This window comes from Puma concolor, chromosome E3, assembly GCF_028749965.1.
Source record: "Puma concolor isolate L17-30 chromosome E3, mPumCon1.1.hap2, whole genome shotgun sequence".
In the NCBI taxonomy this organism is placed as follows: Eukaryota; Metazoa; Chordata; class Mammalia; order Carnivora; family Felidae; genus Puma; species Puma concolor.
This window is the reverse complement of record NC_141682.1, coordinates 30280500-30298485: the sequence shown is the minus strand read 5'-3', so window position 1 is coordinate 30298485 and position 17986 is coordinate 30280500. Positions and strand designations below refer to the sequence as shown.

The following is a 17986-nucleotide window of genomic DNA, read 5'->3' as shown; positions in this document are numbered from 1 at the left end:
CAAGGGTAAGAAAGCAGGCATGAAATGAATTGAAGGGAACAGTGTTTCCAGGTAGAAGGAAGAGCAAATACGAAGGCGGCTGCTGTCAGGGTTAAATGAAGGAACGTGTGTGCTGGGCGCCACGTGTGGTACACATGGTACACGGCGCGCATTTCACGAACAGCTGCTGTGATGACAATTATTACCGGAGTCACAGTGCCTCACGGTGTTTGCCAGTTACTGTGTATCTACGGAGACGAGCATCCACGGGAAGGAGGGATGCAGCAGGGCTCATGCCCGGACCGCGTACCGCCTTCCAAAGATGCTCCAAACCCTCTGGTGATTAACTAGCACCAGCACAATCTCCCTGCCTGGAGAAGGACAGGGGGGCAGAGGGGACGTGAGGAGGAGCCCAAGTGGGCTCAGTGAGGGAGGGGAACAAGGTCCACAGGCCAGCACCGCCTTGATTCCTGCCATCTTGCTCATGCTAGTCCAGTTTGGGCTTCTCTGTTTACAACCAAAGGAGTCCAACCAACATACCTTTGCCGACAACTGAGCTCACAGGCTTAGGCAGCAAAGAAAATGACTCCATGTCATAGGGCGTCAGTGGTAAGGCTGAAATTAGAACCCAAGTCTCCTGACTTACATTCATCCCTCTGCTTCTCCAAGGGGCCACTCTCCTCTTCCAAGCTAGAACCTGGGTCATCTCAGGTCAACTGAAAAGGCTCCAAGCTCCTACTCAGAAGGCAACGCACAGCAGCGCCCCCCTCAGGCACTTAAAGCAAACCGTGCACTAAAATGGAATCAACTATATCAACTCGAACCCCAGAAAAACTTAAGTATTAGTTTTAAACTTAACTGCATCTTGCAGGATCGTCAAAGTAACACTCAGTGGCCTTATTTAAATTAGAATCTGACCTCTATTTCCTGAAATTCTAAAATATAACGAGGCAAAACATGAGAACATTCAAACCTGAACTGATACTTCGTTATTAGCCCTGCTAAATCCTCACGTCCTGGGTCTAATAACTGCCCTTAAGCAGCAATGTCTGATAGATTCTGGCATATTTTAGGAGGATACTGGGGGAATAAAAAACAAGGCCACTTGATCTCTTCCTTATTCCCCAATCTGTGCAAATGAAAACTCTGGTGTCAGAAGGTTTCAGAAAAAGTTGCCCCAAACACTATGAGAGACAAAATGACTTTTCATTTCAGTAATATGAATGTTCTAAAATCACTGGGCAGAGGAAGTCAATAGGGTTTGTTAGATTTTTGTGCAATTCTAAATTTTAACAGAACAAAACTACACACGATTGTATGAAAAGCACCGCAGGGGTTCAGCATATGGTACAAATCTCTAGATTTGTGCTCTCTGTAGAGTTAGGTCATTGGTGCGTGAATCTGTTCTGAAGAATGTGGTTTTACTGGAGCTGTCACAATTCCACTGAGATGCACCCAATCTGGAGATCATTCCAAGTCACTGACGTTAAGTTATTAACTTCAAAAATGGATCAAATCATATATACTGTACCAAGATTTTGATGTGGTTCACTTTCTTCAAACTCTCTTGTAACCGTTGACTCTGCAAAAAAGACAAAAAATAGCTTCTAATTTTTATAATTTCATTAGATTATATGTATTTATTTAATAATTACTTAGGTTATAACTTCATTAGATTAATGATATCCATTAGATTGACACAACATATCGAAACATGGTTTCCATGATGGTTTTTGCAGGCCTGCAGACAAAGATCTCAGGCCAATAAAGCCATCTGTCACTCGATGGCTCCTGAGTTAGGGTGCCAATTCTTGCTTTTCCAGAACCGCAAATATTCCCTGATGATTTCAATTGAAAGTTACATTTGGGGCTTCCAGAAAAGCGGTTTCTTTCTTTTTTAATTTTTTTTTTTTTAACGTTTATTTATTTTTGAGACAGAGACAGACAGAGCATGAATGCGGGAGGGTCAGAGAGAGAGAGGGAGACACAGAATCTGAAACAGGCTCCAGGCTCTGCACTGTCAGCACAGAGCCCGACGCGGGGCTCGAACTCACGGAGGTGAGATCATGACCTGGGCCAAAGTCAGACGCCTAACCGACTGAGCCACCCAGGCGCCCCCAAAAAAGCGGTTTCTAATGAGACGTATGTGAATTTGTCCTACTAGCAACATAAGCCATTCTCTCGTTCAAAAACTGAGTAACTGGCAACAAAAGCAAAAAGAAACCAGTGGGACCACATCAAACTGAAAAGGTTCTGCACGGCAAAGGAAGCTATCAACAAAATGAAAAGGCAGCCTACTGAATGGGAGGACAAATTTGCAGACAATTTATCTGATAAGGGGATTAATATCCAAAATATATATAACGCAAGCAAAAAAACCCAAAATCTGACTTAAAAAATGGGCAGAAGACATGAACAGACTTTCCTCCAAAGAAGACATCCAGATGGCCAACAGGTACATGAAAAGATGCTCAACATCACTCATCATCAGGGAAACACAAATCAATCACACAATGAGATATCACCTCACACCTGTGAGAATGGCTGAAAAGAAATAACAAATGTTGGTGAGGATGTGGAGAAAAGGGAACCCTTGTACCCTGTTGGTAGGAATGCAAACTGGTGCAGCCACTATGGAAAACCAGTATGGAGGCTCCCCCAAAAATTAAAAATAGAACTACCCTATGATTCAGCAATTCTACTTCTGGGTATTTATCCGAAGAAAGCAAAAACACCAATTTGAAAAGTTATCTGCACCCTCACCATCATGACAGCATTTTTTTACAAGTGCCAAGATAAACAAACAACTTAAGTGTCCATCAATGGCTGAATAAAAGAAAATATACAGCATGTAACATACATACACAATGAAATATTATTCACCATAAAAAAGGAATAAAATCTTGCCATCTGTGACAATGGTATGATTTGCCTTACATGCGGGATCTAAAACAAAACAAAACAAAACAAAACAAAACAAAACAAAACAAAACATGCAACTCATAAATACACAGACCAGACTGGTGGTTGCCAGAGGCAGGGGTTGGGAGCTGGGAGAAATGGGTAATAAAGGTGACTTAAATTTTTGTTTAATGTTGTTTATTTTTAGAAGGAGAGAGAGAAAGGCAGAGAGACAAAGAGCGCAAGTGGGGAGGGGCAGAGAAAGAGGGACACACAGAATCCAAAGCAGGCTCCAGGCTCTGAGCTGTCAGCACAGAGCCCGACGTGGGACTTGAATCCACGAACCGTGAGATCATGACCTGAGCTGAAGTCCAATGCTCAACCGACCAACCCAGGCACCCCAAGGTGGTTTAAAGATACAAATTTCCAGGGGCACCTGGCTGCCTCAGTTGGTAGAGTGTGCGACTCAACCTCAGGGTTGTGACTTCAAGCCCCACACTGGGTGTGGAGCCTACTTAAAATAAAAAATTATGTAATGATGTATAGTGATGTGTGTTAATTAGACTCGTACTTGTGGCAATCATTTCCCAATATATGCAAATATTGAATCATTATGCTGTATACCTGACACTAATATGTTAATTATAGCTCAAAAAACCCCACCCAAACTACTGAGTGCACATGTGTGCCAGGCACAGTACCTGATTCTGGGGAAGGAAAAGAAAAGGTAAGTGAGAGAACACAGCATTATTACGACTATTTGGAACACAAGGTCTGGAATAACCAAACCGGAGTTCAATACCCCACTTGTAGGATGATGAGTTAAGTTCATCTGCCACTTACTAGCTATGACCTTGGACAAGTCATTTAGCCTCTCTGGGCTTCAGGTCCCTCACTTATAAGACGGGGAGGGCAGCAGCTATCTGACAGGGTGGTTATGGCAAGCGCCGGGAAGGGGTCTCTGGAGGGCAGCATGCACGTGAGGACTTCCATCCTCACCGTTCTAGAAGCGTCCCAGCCCCAGACCTCTCATCACTGCCACGGGAATAAAAGAACGTGTACTTCAGGGGTTCGGGGTTCATCCCTCCAACGCTTACTGAGTGTGGGACGCTGGAAAACCCCTCATGAACACTACTTGTTGGTGTGTTATCAGCGGACTTTCCACCCCGGTGAGGTTCAAATGAGGCGGTGCGTGTGCAGGGCACCAAGGTGGCTGCAGAGAAAATAAGTCCTGATGGCCTCCCCGGAGTATGAAGACGATGACAACGATGATGATGATGATGATGATGAAGGGAGGAGGAGGAGGAGGAGGAGGAGGAGGAGGAGGAGGAGGAGGAGGAGCCTGACTTCCGCCCCCAGGGAACCCGGCACCTGGTGACAGCCGCAGGGGCTACATTTCCCTGCAGTTCCCACTACAGGGTCAGCGACAGGATGTCACTGAGGTCCTCGGCAGGACTGCGAACCGCTCCGTGTGCCTGCAGGCAGACAGAGCTGCGGCGGCCTTGAGGGTTTGCCAGAAAATGTCTCATTATCTCCCTGCCCTCCGGAGGCCAAAGGGAATTGAAGGGCTCTCCCCCGAGGGCCCGAACCTTCCCCAAAGTGACTAAGTTACCGGGGAAATAAAGGCCTCTCCTTCCGAACAACCAAACTTCAACATGGGAGCCGACGGCCCAGTGAGGAAACTTTTCAGAAACGTGCTTTGGAAACATAATGACACAGACCTCAACATTACCTCATGTGACAATGAAACGACTTCCTTCAGAATCTCCCTATTGCATCAGAAACTAGCGTCAGGAGGAACCATCCTGACATGATGAACCAAGAGGCAGCTGCCACAGCAACACAAAAACATGGATTTTTCCTCACTATAAAAATGACACTTGAGGAAGTACCGATTCCACAGAACACGTTGCAGACCAAGGTTTATTCTTAAACCCATCCGCATGTGACCAGGCAACACTCCAAGAGCTTTGCATGCACAAGCTCATGAAGGCCTAACCATCTTTCACATCACCCCTGTCCCCCAGGTAAGCGAACGGACTTACAGAGAGGCGACACCATGCTTTCAGACTCAGGTAGGACGCAGCTCGCAAACTGCATAAACGTGACCTCTTTTTTGCTTTCTAAACTGTAGCATAATTATACATATACTTTCACAATTAGAACACCTCATACAGAAGGAGAGTTAGAAGCATCTCTAGAGCCTTGCCATTTGGGAGCCCAAGACAGCTGGTATTAAAAATACGCAGGCAATCAATCCATCCCCACCCCTAAGGCCGCCATATTTCCTTCCCCCTTCAAGAGACAGCCGGCTGGGGGCCATGTTAACTACCCCCCTCCGCCCCCCTTTTGCTCCTTCTCCGCTCCTTGGCTCTCATCCTATCACTTCTTTCCTCATCCTACAATGACACGAGCATTCATCTAATATGATTTCATCCGGCCACTAACGATGGGACACCCCAGCAGTCTCCCCCAGAACTTCCAACGGCGAGTGTGCACTTCAGGTCTGCTTGCTTAGGAGATGCGAAGTCCAGACAACACGGTATTGGATGATGAGTAAGGCAACGAGGCAGTTTTCTGTCTCTGCCTTCGCCAAGGAGTATCTGTGACTCATTTAAACTGCAGGTTTCTACTCACCAGCTGGCAGGCGTGCTTAATCCTCTCCACAATCCCATCAAGCCCCAAGTACTGTAAAGACAACCACAGCGGCAGGGCACGGAGCTTATCTGCTGGCTTGTTTGATGTAAGACCGGCAACTAAAGTCTGAAAAAGCCAATATGGGTTTATTAACCGAAGCCGATGAAGTCACACAGCTGACGTAACTGGTTGGCATATTCCCATGCACTTTGTATGCGTCAGATGCTACGCCAGGCACTTGGCTTACGCTAAACATCTGTCTGTCTAACAGTCTTGTGAGGGGAGTATTCTAGGCAGCCTAGCACCGAGACCTGGCTTTCAAGGGTTCATGGCTAAGGTGTGGCAAAGCCAGGAGGAGAATCCAGATGGGCCAGAGCTCTCAGGCCCCCAAGAGGTAGCCCCTTCCACGGCTGTTCTGAGTGTCCTCAAACACCTGGCCGTTATCGACCTAGAAAGACGTTAACTGTTTTAGTAAGAATCACTGAACTGATCCACTATCAAGAACCACTTAAAAAAAAAAAGTATTAAAACCTTCTAGACAATGGGGATCAAGAGCTTTAACTACTCTCAATACTCACGGTGCTTCAGGGAGCCTATTCTAAGGAAGTAATTTGAAATACAGAATGATGCTCACTATGTTAGTAACAAAGTTTGGAAACAAAGGAAGATTAAAATTGTAGTATTTTTTTTTTTTAATTTTTTTTTTTTTCAACGTTTATTTTTGGGACAGAGAGAAACAGAGCATGAACAGGGGAGGGGCAGAGAGAGAGGGAGACACAGAATCGGAAACAGGCTCCAGGCTCTGAGCCATCAGCCCAGAGCCCGACGCGGGGCTCGAACTCACGGACCGCGAGATCGTGACCTGGCTGAAGTCGGACGCTTAACCGACTGCGCCACCCAGGCGCCCCTAAAATTGTAGTATTTAAAAGGCAGAATATTACAGAGTCATAAAAGGTCATAAAAAGTTCTTTGTACACACGGAGGTAAAGGGAGACAACAGAATAAATGTATTCAGTACAGTTCCACTTGTGTTAAGAACAGGGTTTTTTTGATAAAAAAAAAGTCACAGAAATAGCATCAGGGATATTTCTACTTTTTCCGTATTTTGCTCCCAGACTCCATGCTGACTATTAGCCTCTCCCCACTCCCTCCCAGTGAGAGTGAGCTTACCAAGGCAGGATCGTCGTGTTTATAAAGGGTGACTGCAGGGACGGCCGGCAAACCCAGCCACGGGCCCGGAGTCAATGTCATGCTGTCACACTTGGTTGCAGCCTAACGAAGAAAACAAGGTTTTGTTACAGACCATCAGAGTACACGAAAGCCAGCACCCCCCTCAATTCATAAAAATCATGGGAAGTCATCAGGGATTAGGTCATTGTAATTCCTTCTTAAAAACACAGTATTTAGTAAATCATAACATACCAACACTGACGAGGAGACATAACCTAGGGCCAATGTTGCCAGATTCACACTGGAAGAAAAAAACACAACACTAATTATTTATTGCTGCTTATCCCCTAAGTACACTTAAACAAAAAAAAAAAAAAAAAAAAGAAAGAAAAAAAAAGGAGGTGCTGTTCCAATGTGACATTTAAGTGTCTTTCAGCTGGGTGATCAGCTTTTAAAACAACAAGAGAAAATGTGGTGTGTACACATTTCGGCAAAACCTTGAAAATGCACTTTACGTGTCTTATGTCTCGTTTTATATCTTTCGTAGCTATTATTTTCCTGTCATCACTCTTTGCCAGAGAGATCAAATGAAAACCCGGCCCGCATGGCCTGCTGAGTACAGACCACCGTGGCTGCCGGGTATCCTCCACCCCAATCTCCTCTATCAGACCACAGCCTCGGGTGGACGAGACGCCACCATCTGCTCCAGGGGTGGGCAAGTGACCCGAACCGCAGGCCATTACAATTCCCTGGCCACGGCAACTGGCTCAGTAGGAGGCGTCTGTCGGGACTTATGACCCTCAGAACACAAACTGGCAAGCAAACTGGAGCCACTGCAACTATTCTGTACCAAAACAGGAAAATGTTATCTCTAGATGGAGGCAACATGGAAAAAATCAGGCCAAGTGGGGGTGGGGGGAGGGGGAGGAGGGAGATGGTGGCTCATTGTTATGGGAGCCAATTCAATCTCTTCTCGCTGACACCACTTTGGGTTGTTTTGTTATCTTTACTACGCAACCCAAAGAGCCCTTCGCGATAATGATAATCGTTACAACAAAGTAAGAGGCTGGACAGACGGCCACCCTTTCGCAAGCACTGGGTGCAGGCCCAACGTGGAGCCACCCTCGCCCCGCACTCACCCCTCCACGTGCAGCCATATGCCATACTGCTCGCAGAGTTCTTTCAAACGCCCGATCTTATCTGTGTGCCCTACTGCCGCGGTTCCTAGGATAAAACACACAAAAAACGACACTGAAAGGAATACTTTGAGCCCTTACGGCAGGATAAAAGCCTATAAATACGTTATCTAAGAAGGAAGTGACACTGTATCTGTTTTATTGAGATTGTGTACGTGAGCTGGCTTAAAACCAACTGTTACAAGTTGATCTTTCAAGGTCTGAAGCGTGCATGTTCTCCATTTTATGTATCTATAAAATCAGGCTTGTTAATTTTGTTACTTAAAATCTCCATATACTTGTTTTCCATCCACTTAATGTTGTTTCTGGGGAAACATATTAAAGTCTCTCACCAAGATTGTGGGTTTGTCAATTTATACTTGTAGCCTATCTATTTTTCCTTTAATCTTCCTTTATACATTTCAGGTATGTTCATAAGCTTTCTTAATTACTGTGCCTTAGCGGATTACACGAATTTTAATTAGCGTGGAGTCTACCTTATCTCACACGAACACCACTATAGTACTTTCATTCTGTCACCATTTGCCCAAGATACCCTTTTCCATGTTTGCTTTTTGTCATTTCTAGGTTATTGTTTTTTATTTAAAAAAATGTTTTTAACGTTTATTTATTTTTGACAGAGAGAGAGAGAGAGAGAGAGAGAGAACGAGCACGAGCAGGGGAGGTGCAGAGAGAGGAAGAAACAGAATCTGAAGCAGGCTCCAGGCTCCGAGCTGTCAGCACAAAGACTTCCACGGGGCTCGAACCCACGAACCGTGAGATCACAACCTGAGCCGTAAGTCAGATGCTTAACTGACTGAGCCATCCAGGGGCCCCACTGGGTTAATTTTTTAATTAACCACCATTAAAAAAAAATGTTTATTTTTGAGACAGCGTGAGTCAGAGAGCCGGGGAGGGGCAGAGAGAGGGAGACAGGATCCCAAGCAGGATTCCAAGCAGGCTCCGTGCTGACAGCAGAGAGACTGGTATGGGGCCCAAACTCACAAACCGTGAGATCCTGACTTGAGCCTAAGTTGACGCTTAATCGACTGGGCCACCCAGGTACCCCTGGGTTATTTTAATTTAGGTGTGTCCATTATACACAGAGATAAATTTGTGGATTTTTTTTAAACCTAGTATGAAAAGTCCTTTGTTTTAAAACAGAACATGCATTTTGAAGTTGGTTTAAACATACTGAACACTTTAACCCACCCCTTGTTAAGTATGTATACACTACAGGTTGGGTAGGGAAGTCCCTCTTCACAGAGCATGAGTAAAACCTGAACTCGTGCATTCTCCTGACTGTCTTAAACTTCCAGTTAGCAGAACCCCACCCAGTAAGCTTCCAAATCCCAACCAACTGCCTCAACAGACCCAACCGATGCAAGTGGTCCTTTTGCAGGGTTTGGGTCTATAAACCATTTATAGCTGATTTTTGTATAGACAGTGAGGGAAGAGTTAAGGTTCAGTTTTTTTTTTCCCCCCCATATGGGTATTTACTTGTTCCAAGACCACTGGTGGAAAAGACCCACCTTTTTCCCTTGAAATAACTTGGCATCTCTGTAAAAAGCCAAATGACCATATACATGTAAGTCTATTTTTTTTTTAATTTTTATTTTTTAACGTTTATTTATTTTTGAGAGACAGAGCACAAGCAGAGCAGGGGCAGACAGAGGGGGAGACACAGAATCCGAAGCAGGATCCAGACTCTGAGCTGTCAGCATAGAGCTTGATGCAGGGCTTGAACCCACAAACTATGATATGAGAGGACGACCTGAGCTGAAGTTGGATGCTCAAGTGACTGAGCCACCCAGATGCCCCCATGTGAGTCTTCTAAGCTCTATTGTCTTCAATTATTCCCACACTTTCCTGGTTATCTGTAGCTTTATAGTAAGTCTAAAAATCAGAGAGCCTATGTCTTCGAATTTTATTTTTTCAAAATTATTTTGGCTATTCTCACATCCTCTGTATTTCCACATAAATTTTAGAATCCGCTAATCAACTTTTATAAGAAATTGTAGCGTGCTGAGATTTTGATAGGGATTGATCTATAGAATCTATAGATTGGAGAAATTAGACTTTCTAATATTGAGTCTTCCAACATAAGCATACGGCATACCATTCCATTTATTTGGGTTTTCTTGAATTTCTCTTAGCATTATTTTGTAGTTTTCAGCGTACAGATCTTGCATATATTTTGGTTTTTTTTTTAATGTTTATTTATTTTTGAGAGACACACACACACACACACACACACACACACACACACACACACACACAGAGTGCTAGCAGGGGAGGGGCAGAGACAGCAGGAGACACAAAATCCGCAGCAGGCTCCAGGCTCCGAGCTGTCAGCACAGAACCCGACGCGGGGCTCGAACTCACGAACCGCCCCAAGTGACTGAGCCCAAGTCGGACACCTAACCTACTGAGCCACCCAGGTGCCCCTCGCATAAACTTTGTTCAATTTAACCATAAAGTTTTCACTTTTCACTTTTTTGATGCTATTATGACTGGCATTTTTTTTTAATTTTTTTTTTTTTTAACGTTTATTTATTTTTGAGACAGAGAGAGACAGAGCATGAACGGGAGAGGGTCTGAGAGAGAGGGAGACACAGAATCTGAAACAGGCTCGAGGCTCTGAGCTGTCAGCACAGAACCTGACGCGGGGCTCGAACCCACGGACCGCGAGATCATGACCTGAGCCGAAGTCGGACGCCCAACCGAATGAGCCACCCAGACGCCCCTGTGACTGGCATTTTTAATTCAACTTCAATTGTACATTGCTGGTACACAGAAATCCTGCACTCCAGATCAATTTGTTTATTAGTGCCGAAGACCTTTCTTTAGTTTCCTTAGGACTTTCTATCTATATAATCATGCCGTCTGCAAGTAAAAACATTTTATTCTTTCTAATAGGTGTTGTCACTTAATGATTTTTCTTCCCTGATGCGCTGCCTCAAACTTCAAGTATCATGCTGAATTCGGTAATGGGAAGCTGAGCAGAAAGTGGGAGCTGAACTGCTGCATGCGAGGTGGACCTTCAAGCGTGACATTTTAGGATGCGATTCAGAAAGGAAGCACATGCAAGATAATTACTTACAACCTAAACGAAAAAGCATACACACCAACAGAGTAAATCCCCAACAAACCAACAACTGAAGGGGATGCGAGGAGCCGAGTGCCGTGTTCTAATTCTCACCACGATGCTGACACAAACTACCTTAAACACGAGGCAGACAAACATTTCTCAAAACTCAGGGTTTGTTTTTTTTTTTTTAGGCTAAGTACCTTGTCTTTCTCTTATACATCGAAATGGCAGATTCCGTTCACGATACCTACCGGCATTCGCTACAAGCAAAAGGGGCAGTTTTCCTCGTTCTAGATCCTCTTTAATCAGTTTCTCCAAGAAGGCAACATCCTAGATTGAAAGGCAAATCACAGAAACATGAAGCAATGGGCATAAAGCTGTACAGTAAGAACTTACAACTTTCAACAAAAACAAAGGACTCTCAAAATAACCACACAAAATTCTTATTCTTGACCATTTTTCCATTTTATCTAATCAGGGAGATGAAAATCAAATAGTTTCCCCTGAAGACTAACTACAAAAAACAGCTAAATGAGATTAAAGTCAAAAACTGTATACATACAGGATAAATGTTTCGCTAGTTTTAAACACTAAGGTTTAAAGAAAATGTTCTCTCAAGTCCCCATATGTACCTAAAAATCTGTCTTTGATATTACTCACTGATGTATCTGAACCAGATAATCAAGGTACCTTGGAAAAAGAAACACAGGACCCTAAAACCTATCCTTTTTGCTTCTGTCTTCAGTATGGGAAGGCCTAAAAATACGCAGAATCCAATTCCAATCCCACATTACAATAAAGAACCTCATTTTCTAAATCTGCCCATTCACAAATCCAGGCAACAGTGACAACCTTTAAAAGGATGAACTTTAGAAGAAATTTATGGTGCTCATCTGGACTCCCATGTTTCTACTTAAATCAGGTGATACAGTAATGACAAGATTCCTGAGGAGGCAGGTGCTCCTGACCTATATGCCATCCAGCCCTCGCGGACTTTCAAACCCAGAAGCATGGATTAAGCAATGGGAAGATACAAGCAATAAACGAATAAACTAATAATTATGTGGAGGCCAGCAAACAGAACCTCAGTTGAAAGGAAGAAGACACCGTTTCAAAACACAATTCTGTATTATCCTACAAACCGAAGAGAGAACTCACCATCTGGTGCTGGGATCCAAACATAGTGTTACAGGGCACGCGGCACAGGCAGGGGAAGGGCAAGCCGAGCTGCCAGAAGAAACACACAATTCTGTAATCAAGATCCTTGTCACCATCCACTCATGTCCCCTAAAGACTGTGGCACCAAGACAAGTCACAATTACTCTTTTTAAACAATCTCGCTTGTTAGGAATTCCTAATATTATAAATATGTGTTAAAGTACATCTAGAATGTCAAGCTAAAATTTCTAGCAGATGAGGTTCTTATAAGACGACACAGACAACGTAAAATTCTCTGAGTCAGCTGAATGGGTAATTATCTTTGTTATATTCTAGAATATAACAAAAAATAAAATCACTTTTCCAAACTAAGGAACAACCAAGCTTTGAGCATTTTGGGAGATAATTTAGGATCCTTCCTCTGAGCATTAGTGGTAAATAACACCAGCTAAAGGCATTCAAAGAACAGTATCTTATTTATGGATCCACCCACTCTTAACAAGCAACAAATATGGATTAGCAGATGTACACTTCTTAAAAGGAGTGAAGTCAGTGTTATGAATGGAGATAGTAACTGTCAAATACATTTTATATTCTTTATTTTCAGCTTTGAGGAATTTTGAGGAATTTTTCAGGAATTTTTAAACAGTTGCAGCGTATTGTTCTGTAACTAGACTTGGTAGCACCATTTAGAGACCAAACATTTAACGAACACTTTATGCACACCTTCTCCCTCCTTAAAAATTCTTCTTTTAAATTATGAGGAAAGGAAACCCGAGTAAAACACACATTAAAAAAAAAAAAGAAATTAAAAGTGAAAATGCCCTCCCACCCCATAAGCCAACAATTAGCTACTGTTAGTATAAAACGTTCTAAACATTTTCTAAGTATTCATATATATTTTTTTAGGTATGAAAAATATACATTTTTTTTTTTTTTTTTTAATTTTTGGGACAGAGAGTGACAGAGCATGAACGGGGGAGGGTCAGAGAGAGAGGGAGACACAGAATCGGAAACAGGCTCCAGGCTCTGAGCCATCAGCCCAGAGCCTGACGCGGGGCTCGAACTCACAGACCGCGAGATCGTGACCTGGCTGAAGTCGGACGCTTAACCGACTGCGCCACCCAGGCGCCCCAAAAATATACATTTTTTTAAAAAAGTAAGCTTTATGGGGTGCCCGGGTGGCTCAGTCGATTAAGCGTCCAACTTTGGCTCATGTCATGATCTCACGGTTTGTGAGTTTGAGCCCCATGTCGGGTTCTGTGCTGACAGCTCGGAGCCTGGAGCCTGTTTCGGATTCTGTGTCTCCCTCGCTCTCTGCCCCTCCCCCACTCGCACTCTGTCTCTCTCTCTCTCTCAAAAATAAATAAACATTAAAAAAAAGTAAAAATAAAAAGTAAAGTAAGCTCAATGCTCAACATGCAGCTCGAACTCACAACCTCAAGATGAAAAGTCAGTTGCATGCCCTTCTGACTGAGTCAGCCAGGCGCACCCCTGCCCCCCATACAGCTTTTGAAGACGGGACTGCTGGGACAAGGCAGCTGTGGGTCTAGAAGAACCTGGCCTGTAGTAGGTACTCAGTAAGTAATTTGTTCCAGGTTTCTGTAAGGACATTGTAAATCTCTTCATTCTGTACACACTCAAAAAGAGGACGTCATTTCCTGCTGCCAGTGACCACAGCTCAAAATCAGCTGAAGTCCCTGAGTTTCCCCCACCGATCTCCACAGGACTCCTTCATCTTACAAAAGATAAACCCTCACAGGACCCCTGGCGGCTCAGTTGGTTAAGCGTCTGACCCTTGATTTCCGCTCAGGTCACGATCTTATGGTCCGTGGGTTTGAGCCCTGGTTGGGTTCCATGCTGACAGCGCTGAGCCTACTTTGAATTCTCTCTCTCACCCTCTCTCTCTGCCCTTCCTCCGCTTACCCTGTCCTGTGCTCGCTCTCTCTCTCACTCTCTCAATAAGAGAACAAAACAAAAAACACCCAAAAACAAAACTAAAACATTTTCCGCCAAGAGGCTGAACGTTTTTTTTGCAGCCCCCTAATTGGGCTACATGTCAATGAGCGTAATGACGTCCCATGAGCGTCAAAAATGGTAATGCTCTTTGATCTAGTAATTCTAGACAGACTCTGAAAATCTATCTAAGGAATATAATCTAGAAAGTACTTTCTAAATATAGAAATTTCTAAATAAAGAAAAAGCTATATGCATAAAAAAGTCCCTAACACTATGCAAAGAGCACTTCCTGAAAATGGTCACAGAAAACAAAAGAATGCAAATGCTCTAACTGTCCAAAAGGGAAACAGTTGCCTAAAACACTATACAGTGACTTGAATGACTATTATGAAGATATTAAAAATAAACTGTACTCTGAAGAACTGTTAAAACAGGATATGCGCCTGTTATAACACTAAGTGAAAAAAGCCAAACATAACCTTGTAAAAACACATACACACTCTCTGATTAAAATCTGGGGAAGAAAAATGTTAACTGTGGTTGCCTTTGGGCAACTAAGCAATACATATACGTACACACCTCTGAAAATTCATTAATATCTATTTACATATTTTCTTATATTGACAAAACAAGCATATTGTTTCTTTTCATTTGAAAAGAACCACGGCTAAAGAAATGGGCCTATGCACTTTATAAAGTTCCAGAACAGAGAGGAACACCATTTCTTTCACATGTCCACCTTATCCCATATTACCTGATTACAAAGGTACTGGCCCAGGCCAGGCCTAGCAGCAGCACTAAGGTATATAACAGGCTTCTTGTTATACAGCACGTTGAAGCCGTCCACTACGAAGTCTTCGTAACAAGAGTGAAGAGCAAGCCTACAGATCTTTGCCAGTCCTTCTCTTTCCTCTTCGTGGAAATAAGCGCAGCCGTTTTCATACCTGTGAAGAGACAGCCATCTCTCGGGGTGTTCTTGTCTCTGATAAGAGACAGTTTTACATCCTAATTTTAGTCTTGGGAGTAATTCTTTTCTTAATCTAGGAATTTTCACCTAGAGCACCCAAAGGAGATAGGGATCGCCCTCATCCTAGATGGCTGACCACACCTCAACAGCTGGAGGTTATAAAGAATGGAGGCAATCACCCTTTGTCCATACTCCAAAAAGAGCAGAAACTATGAAAAAAAGCAGCAGAGAATAGGAGTCCCTTAGATACAAAAAGGCCAGAGATCACGGTTTCAGCTTACTCTACAAGAAGGCCAACACTGGATAATGCAGGCAAGGTCCTCAGCAGTTTCAGTCCAAAAACATTCCAGGTAAAGAAAAAGGTGAAAGCTGCTAGTCAGCCTAACTTTTGCTTTTACTATTGTCTGCCTGGGGCAAATTATTCTTCTCCATCTTCCAGAAAAGTAAGGAGAGAGAATTTCAATTACGGGTGGCAGATTTTTATTAGAAGAAAATCTCTCCTTTGCGATTCAGTTAGGCAAACTTAAACTCTTGCTTGGCCAAGCTGTTTTCCAACATCTGAAAGGGAGTCTGTCAACTTAAATTTTCCAGTGTTAGGCAAACATTCCTTTTCCTTAAAAGCAACAGCATAGTGGCACCTGGGTGCCTCAGTCGGTTAAGCACCCGACTTCGGCTCAGGTCGTGATCTCACGGCTTGTGAGGTTCAAGCCCCACTTTGGATCCTCTGTCTCCCTCTTTCTGCCCGTTCCCCCTCTCCCTTCTCCCCTCCAAAAATAAACAAACATTAAAAAAAAAAGTAACAGCATAAGCCCCAAAATACCACTGGTCCTGTGTCTTCTACTGAATCCTTATGTGCTATAACTCCTTAATAATGCCAACATTATCACAGCATAAAGCGTGATATTTCGCACAGCATAAAGCGTTCAATTTCATAACACATACTCAACTTCCTTATGGCAGCATTTTCCTTCTACTAAAGGAGAAGCTAATCCTTTGATTAAAAATACCTGTGACCACTTTCCTGCTCTTTCTTCTATAGACAAGTGTCAAGTAGGAATCCTAAAAATAAGTAACTGCTGACATTATCCAAAATGTATGTGCTTATGTTCTCAGCTTTTGACATAAGCTAGTTCTTTCACTCATTTATTCCTCCTAACTATGCCATGAAACAGATACTGACGTTACCCCCATTGAACAGCTGGGGAAACTGAGGCACATAGATTTTTTTTTTTTTTTTTTTTTTTAAATGCAAGGCTTCCAAGAGGGAGGGGAAAAGGCCTACATGAACTCAGGCAGCAGAGCTCCAGGAAACAGTCTGTACCCAACTCATATACGTCCTTACCTGAAAATCCTGCACAGCCACAAAGTAGTGTCTGATAGTATCCTAGTTGTGAGTTTTCTGAGCTTCTCTTTGTCCAGAGTTGAAATATAAGCTCCCAGACTATGCCCCAACAAAGCTATATGACCTTGTTCTCCAATATTCTGGATTCTGTTAATCAAAATCAATTATATTAAAGTGTTAGTCAAAATACGAATAAAGGAGTAAGATAAAACCTAGAGATATGGCATTTCTACAGAAATCTGTCAGACTTGAAATCCACCTAATGGCCTAGAAGGCAGAAATCCAGATAAGTTTAGAAAATTCAATGCGTAAAAAGTAATGATGATCTAAGGAAGATTTTATTGAATATCTACTACATATACAAACTGTGAATAGTTTTATCCCCCATTTTTTAAAACAGCAAATGCCTGCTATAAGAACTATGGCATGTAGAGCTGAGACAAAATGTGCAGAAATTAATTTTTTTAAAGAATCATTAGATGAAGTCAATTCCCTGCATTCAACAGCTACTTAAAACAGTACAGCAAATTCAAGGGAACCGGGTATGTTTTATGTATCATTAAAATGGATGGAATACCGTCCCTTATAAAAAGTAACTGTAAATCAGTAAGAAAAAGACCAAAAAATTAGACAGGATACTGGGCAAAGGAGATAGTTCATAGCAAAGGAAATATAAATGGTTTTTAAAACATATAAAAAAGCCACTTAACCTGATTCATGAGAAAAATGCAAACTCAAATTATGCTGAAATACCATTTCTCACCTTGCAGACTGGCAATGGTCCTTAAGTCTACAAACAGCCTTGCAGGCAAAGGTGTGGGGAAAGAGCTATTCTCCCGTACTGCTGGTGGGACTGTAACCTGGCCTAATTCCACGGAGGGACACTCGGCAGGAGCTATCCAAATTACAGACACACAGCCTACCTGGCCCAGAAATCCCACTTTCAGGACTTTCATCTCCAGAAACACTTGCTGGTATGATAAAGGACACACGTACAAAGTCACCGGCTGCAGCAATGTTTGCAACAGGGAACATGAACAGGCGACTAGTTACATAAAACACCGTTCACTCATCCAAAGTAAAACGAAGCAGCTCTTCCAGGAGAGTGCTCCTTGGGCACTGATATACAGTGAACCCCGAGACATAGATGACGAAAGCAAGGTGCACAACACCAAATGGCGTTTACGTCCTGGAGGGAGTGCACTCGGCTTGTGTATACGTACACACAGAGTATCTCTGAAGAGTACACAAGAAGCTGGCAAGGCCGCTGTCTCTAAGGAGAACAAGAAGCTGGGGAGGAAGAGTACGAAGGAAATACCCCCTTTTCATTCAAGGTCACTGTCATTTTAGAATTTACATCAACTCTGGATTCGGCTAATACATGCCATCACATCGCTGACTGAAAACTGCCTTTCTGTACTCTTTGTAGCTTCTGATATTTGAAAAAGGAGAATGACTTACTCCAAAAAAATTAAATTTAAAACTATTAAACATGAAACTAAATAGGGAGCTAAGCTAGATGAAAAAAAATAAACGGAGGTTTCACAGACAACAGGGCCCTGCCACCAACAGATCGAGCTGTGGCACCTGTTAGCGGTCAGAAGCCG

The 17986-nt window shown here is 43.1% G+C and overlaps 1 protein-coding gene and 1 non-coding gene across 5 annotated transcripts in view; both read right to left on the bottom strand.

Annotated features, from left to right (window-relative positions):
• PDXDC1 (pyridoxal dependent decarboxylase domain containing 1) overlaps window positions 1-17986 on the bottom strand; it is a 52994-nt gene that overhangs the window by 14925 nt on the left and 20083 nt on the right. For all 4 annotated transcript variants that reach the window (XM_086691155.1, XM_086691154.1, XM_086691156.1 and 1 more), the window contains exons 5-13: window positions 16380-16526; window positions 14825-15014; window positions 12112-12180; window positions 11205-11283; window positions 7827-7911; window positions 6940-6988; window positions 6688-6789; window positions 5518-5643; window positions 1511-1561 (exon numbers count right to left, since the gene is read on the bottom strand). In XM_086691155.1, the coding sequence (XP_086547281.1) occupies window positions 1511-1561; window positions 5518-5643; window positions 6688-6789; window positions 6940-6988; window positions 7827-7911; window positions 11205-11283; window positions 12112-12180; window positions 14825-15014; window positions 16380-16526 (898 nt within the window). The remainder of the gene's footprint in view (window positions 1-1510; window positions 1562-5517; window positions 5644-6687; window positions 6790-6939; window positions 6989-7826; window positions 7912-11204; window positions 11284-12111; window positions 12181-14824; window positions 15015-16379; window positions 16527-17986) is intronic.
• LOC112853372 (small nucleolar RNA SNORD45) lies at window positions 17711-17780 on the bottom strand. Its single transcript, XR_003222908.1, has one exon. It is a non-coding gene; the product is annotated as a small nucleolar RNA SNORD45 (small nucleolar RNA).